The sequence below is a fragment of the Salvelinus namaycush genome, chromosome 2 (assembly GCF_016432855.1).
Source record: "Salvelinus namaycush isolate Seneca chromosome 2, SaNama_1.0, whole genome shotgun sequence".
In the NCBI taxonomy this organism is placed as follows: Eukaryota; Metazoa; Chordata; class Actinopteri; order Salmoniformes; family Salmonidae; genus Salvelinus; species Salvelinus namaycush.
Window position 1 is genome coordinate 48,602,694 of NC_052308.1, and position 6,056 is coordinate 48,608,749.

General features: G+C 45.4%; 1 protein-coding gene across 1 annotated transcript in view; it reads left to right on the top strand.

Annotated features, from left to right (window-relative positions):
• The window catches only part of LOC120064276 (carbohydrate sulfotransferase 11-like), a 29,215-nt gene extending 25,147 nt beyond the window's left edge, over nucleotides 1-4,068 (top strand). Inside the window, exon 3 of the mRNA XM_039014736.1 lies at nucleotides 978-4,068. Within this exon, the coding sequence (XP_038870664.1) occupies nucleotides 978-1,826 (849 nt within the window). The 3' untranslated portion in view covers nucleotides 1,827-4,068. The remainder of the gene's footprint in view (nucleotides 1-977) is intronic.
• Nucleotides 4,069-6,056: the final 1,988 nt, after the last annotated feature.

A 6,056-nucleotide genomic window follows, 5' to 3' on the forward strand; every position in this document is an offset into this window, starting at 1 on the left:
GTGACGTTGGAATGCGAGGAGCGTTTCTGCCCCTGCAAGTAACTTCCTAATGTCAATAGACTGAGGAGGTCCAAGCCTTACTTTTGAAAGGGTGTTTTTTTCTCATATTCGGGTTGAAAATGGCCCCATACAGAAACAACCCCTAGCCCCTATAAGGCACTTGTGTAAATCTGAAAGGATTGGATGGGTATAAGCAATATGTAAAAACATCCATCCATCTAGCCTCTCTGATTCAGAGGGGTTGGGTTAAATGCAGAAGACACATTTTGGTTGAATGCATTCAGTTGTGCAACTGACTAGGTATCCCCCTTTCCCCTTCATTTTTACATTTGACATTTTAGTCATTTAGCATACACTCTTATCCAGAGTGACTTACAGTTAGTGCATTCATCTTAAGATATGTAGGTGAGACAACCACATGTGATAGTAAGTACATTTCTCCTCAATAAACTATCTGCAAAGCCAGTGCTACTAAGAAAATACAAGTGCAAGTTGTTAGTTCGAGAAAGGCAAGGGTGTTATTATACATTTGTTGATTAATCAAGATACGGGTAAGGTGGCGCTACAACAACATTGCTTATACCTAACCAATTATTTTGGATGTACTTGAAGTGTGTTTGGGCTAGGGGTTGTTGTGGGCCCAGAACCCTTCGTAGATTGTCCAGCCTTGTGTCCAGCCTCATTAAATATATTTTTTTTCGTATTGTGTAGACCAGTTTCTTGCCTCCCATTCTGCAATCTGATGAGTGTTGAAACTTCCTGCGTTAACCTGTTGAAATATGCCAATGTGTTCAGTAACATGGATATAAAGTATCCCCCAGCCATAACCACTGGCCATCTCACTTTCTACTCACCTCAAGAAAACAAACTGTGATCAAACAACACGAGACATCTACCAGAACTTCAGACAAATTCAAGCTGTTTTTTATGTCACTACCTGGAATACTCACTGAATCCTCTCCTCTCTTCTCCTGTAGCTGGAGCAGTCGGCAGTGCAGGTGACCCACCAGGGTCGGCGGGAGCTGCTGGAAGACGCCTGCCACTCGTACACGCACAAGCGCCGCGTCCTCATCCCTGAGGACCTCAAGCACATCATTGTGGACGACCAGCATGGCTTGCTCTACTGCTACGTGCCCAAGGTGGCCTGCACCAACTGGAAACGAGTTCTCATGGTCCTGACAGGCGCCGCTGGCCCCCACCGCGACCCCCTCGCCATTCCCGCCAACGAGGCCCACGTGCCGGGCAACTTACGCACCCTCTCTGAGTACTCCACCTCCCAGATCAACCAGCGGCTGCGCTCCTACCTGAAGTTTGTGTTTGTGCGCGAGCCCTTTGAGCGGCTCGTCTCGGCCTACCGCAACAAGTTCACACGCAGCTACAACACAGCTTTCCACAAGCGCTACGGCACCAAGATCATCCGCCAGCATCGGCCTGACCCGCAGGCCGAGGCGCTGGAGCGGGGCGACGACGTCTCCTTTGAGGAATTTGTGTACTACCTGGTGGACCCGGCCACGCAGCGTGAGGAGCCCTTCAACGAGCACTGGGAGCGGGTGCACTCGCTGTGCCACCCCTGCCTCATCCACTATGATGTGGTGGGCAAGTACGAGACGCTGGAGCAGGACTCCTGCTACGTGCTGCAGCTGGCCGGGGTGAAGGGCCAGGTGACCTTCCCCACCTCAGCCAAGAGCAGCAGGACTACGGGAGACATGGCCGCCCAGTTCTTCCACAGCATCAGCCCCTTCTACCAGAAGAAGCTGTACAACCTATACCACATGGACTTCCTGCTGTTCAACTACTCCACGCCAGAGTACCTGAAGTTTCAATGAAGTAACTTTTCGTAGGAGTAGGCTTTGTTTGAACCGTCTGTCATAAGGACTAGGTAATGCAGTTGTAAGCATGAAGTCGTGCCCAGTCCCCACTAGCTTATTGCTTGTGTCGTGGCAGCTTGAAGTAGTCAAATATTAGACAGCTGATATAAGCTGTTTGTATGGCTTTTAGCAGCTGTTGCTTATAACAACATTTGTATAACCTATGACAGGGGGCTCAAGATAATTGTTACAGACAATTTGAACATGGATCCCGGGACTCTCCAAAGCACAATAATGCTTGTTACTGAGAGAACTAACCTGGTGAACTCTAAGCAACTAACTAAAGATATCTTTCATATCAAAGGTAAGAGTGGCTTTAAGATGAGACGTCCTCACAACCGGGAATGGACACTTTCTCAAGATGGAGAAGTTGACTAAACTAGGCAAATTATTTTGTACTGTAACAATGAGCCACTGGAGATTGAACTGTTGCCTTTGTATGTGTAAAATGCACCTACGGTATAGTGCACATTAACTCAAAATGACCAAACTCGATGACACCACCAACAAACTTAGTTTTTTTCTTTCAAAGTTTCTATTGTCACCAACAATGTTCCATTCTACAGTCAGACTAAGAGGAACACAAGCTGTCTGAAAGTGATATTTATCTCACAGGGGTGCTGAAAGTCTTCATATTAGTGCCTTTGAGTGTGGGCCTTATGACATCCTTTGGAAATGTGACTGACATCAGCGTCTTCTTTGTACTGTAGAGAGTGTCTCTGGTGTGTACAGAGCACGACATTAACCATCATTAGACCGTTTATTTATTGTGATATTTGCATCTCAATGTCAACAAACTGCGGTTAGATCACACTGAGACATTTGGAATATCTACCATAACTTCAGCCATATTCAAATCAACACATAAACACAGCTGTTTTTGTGTGTCCCTGTCTGGAATGCTGTTGTACCAGTCGACATCAAGGATAAGTATCCAGCTGTGCAATATGTGGAATTTACTGTGTGAATGTTTGAAATATTGAGGTAAAATCAAGCTGTTTTGGAGTTGTTTTGAAAGGAAGTATGGAAAGAGAGCACTTTTACTGCACTCAAATCCGAGTCGTGTCCAATGTTATGAAAGATGAGCTGTCACGATAGGCATTATTATTACCAGTCTTCGTGTCTATACTCTTAACATTGTGCTAGTGTCAACAGTGACACTCCTGGAGGCTTGGAGCCCTGTCTGATAAAGTATACCTGAAGCCCCGCACCGACTGTACGATTTTAGCCATCTTATGCCACGATTTTGCCGTCCCAGACAAAAAGTCCCACGTCGTAGGCAAATTCTTAGGTCGTAAATGATTGTCGGACGTCTTGGCTCGTTCAGTATGACAGGGCCTAGGTCTGCCGATTTAAGTACCACTACGTGCGGTCGTAGGCTCCGTCAAGTTCTGTCAGTGTCCAATTTTTTGGGCCTTCATCGTGTAGTGTGGCTGGTGTTACGAGCCGATCCCGGTGGCTGACCAATAGGAACACGGCCAATGACGCCATGCTGGCGTGCCCATACTGCCCTCGTTCCCAGCTATAAACGGGTCCATACCCTTTTTCTTGGGTTTCTCGAGACAAAACACCGCCAACATCACAGCAACAGCTTGTTGTTCTTTTGACGCCATGCTTGACACGCCCAGTTGATGTAGGCTACATTGCAGTTGACATAGCCTCGCAAGCCAATCACAAAATGTGATGACAGAACTGAAGCAAATCTATAATCTGGCCAGATTGATATCAAGATTTTAATTTGGTCACATCACACAGTGTGACATGTAATAATCGTAAAAGACTGAATCCAAAGTACGGTGTGGGAAGGCCTTAAGACAAGGGATAGTACCTAGAAATTACATTTGTTGGCAGTGGGTAGTTTAACAAAACCAAAGTGTGGACTCCTTGTCTATAAACTGCTTTCAATGTAAAGAAACATCTAAATATGTAATTTCACCAAAATATTCATTTAAAGGAGACATAAAATTGCATTCTAATGGTGCAGCCCTCTTATTGGTCAACAAAAGACGGACTGGCTCTTGTTGTCAAATTGACTGGGTTCAGCAAATCTCTTGTTGTCAGTTCAACAACAGCTCCAGTCAATTTGATAACAATAGACTTTAAGTTGTTGAATTGTTTCATGTCCATTGAACAAAAATATCAACGCAACTTGTAAAGTGTTGGTCCCATATGTCATGAGCTGAAATAAAAGATCCCACATTTTGTGCACACATTTGTTTACATCCCTGTAAGTGAGCATTTCTTCTTTGCCAAGATAAGCCATCCATCTGACAGGTGTGGCATATCAAGAAGCTGATTAAATAGCATGATCATTACACAGGTGCACCTTGTGATGGGGACAATAAAAGGCCACTAAAATGTGCAGTTTTGTCACACAACACAATGCCACAGATGTCTCAAGTTTTGAGGGAGTGTGCAATTGACATGTTGACTGCAGGAATGTCCACCAGAGCTGTTGCCAGATAATTTAATGTTAATTTCTCTACCATAAGCCACCTCTAACGTCGTTTTAGAGAATTTGGCAGTATGTCCAATCGGCCTCACAACTGCAGACCATGTGTAACCACGCCAGCACAGGACCTCCACATCCGGCTTCTTCACCTGCAGGATCGTCTGAGACCACCCAGACAGCTGATGAAACTGTGGGTTTGCACAACCGAAGAATTTCTGAACAAACTCAGGAAAGCTCATCTGCTTGCTCGTCATCCTCACTAGGGTCTTGACCTGACTGCAGTTCAACGTCGTAACTGACTTCAGTGTGCAAATGATCACCTTCGATGGCCACTGGCATGCTGGAGAAGTGTGCTCTTCACGGATGAATCCCGGTCGTCGTGTGGGCGAGCAGTTTGCTAATGTCAACGTTGTGAACATAGTGCCCCATGGTGGCGGTGGGGTTATGGTATGGGCAGGCATAAGCTACGGACAACGAACACAATTGCATTTGATCTATGGCAATTTGAATGCCCCAAAATACCGTGACGAGATCCTGAGGCCCACTGTCGTACCATTCAGCCGCCGCCATTACCTCATGTTTCAGCATGGTAATGCACGGCCCCATGTCACAAGAATCTACACACAATTCTTGGAAGCAGAAAATGTCCCAGTTCTTCCATGGCCTGCATACTCACCAGACATGTCACCCATTGAGCATGTTTGGGATGCTCTGGATTGACATGTACGACAGCGTGTTCCAGTTCCCGCCAATATCCAGCAACTTTGCACAGCCATTGAAGAGGAGTGGGACAACATTCCATAGGCCAGAATCAACAGCCTGATCAACTCTATGCGAAGGAGATGTGTCGCGCTGCCTGTGGCAAATGTTGGTCACACCAGATACTGACTGTTTTTCTGATCCACACCCCTACAAATGTATCTGTATTCCCAGTCATGTAAAATCCATAGATTAGGACCTAATGAATTTATTTCAAATGACTGATTTCTATTTATGTACCGAGCTAAAAACATGGAACCTAACATAAGCTATATAGCTGCTAGGAGGATGTCATGTAATCTAATTGGAGGAGTAGGTGAGTGACTGACCTTTTCCCCTCATGTCGTTTTTCGGTGGCTATATACAGCTAGGGATGCAGGTGTCATCTGGTTAGCTAGCAAGAAGTTGAATGACTGTTATCCAGTTTCTCATATGGGGACAGCTGAATAACTATTTTTTTTATAAGAGTGCTGTATGTGTATTCTTCTACAGTATGTGTACTATATGTGCTCCACACACAGCTGAGAGCCATGAACCTTGACCCCGACACGGTTCTATACCTACAGCATCAGCACAGGCATTGCTTTAGGAAATCTGCACAGTTGTAACTGGCATTTTACCGTATTGTGTGAAATAACTATTGGGATAACTGTGTTCAGCACAGGTATTTACAGTATATCCCCTGGGCACATTCTGGTCTGGAGGTGGAGACTGACGAGCTCCTCCCGTGTTGCGGAGGATGGGCCTGAGCAATGCTCTTTTTGCACCGATTTGCTCATCTACATCACTTAGGATGTAATTGTTTGGAACGCAAGGTGATTTGAAGATCAGTGATTCTGCACACCACTCAAACATGGAGATAGTTTAGTAGTTATTTCTCAACATGCAATGTGTGCCGAAGTGTTGAAATACAGGGCTGCCACAAAGACGCGCATTTGAGTGTTAGTGGTGAGGTCATGTTTTTTTTAATCTGTTTT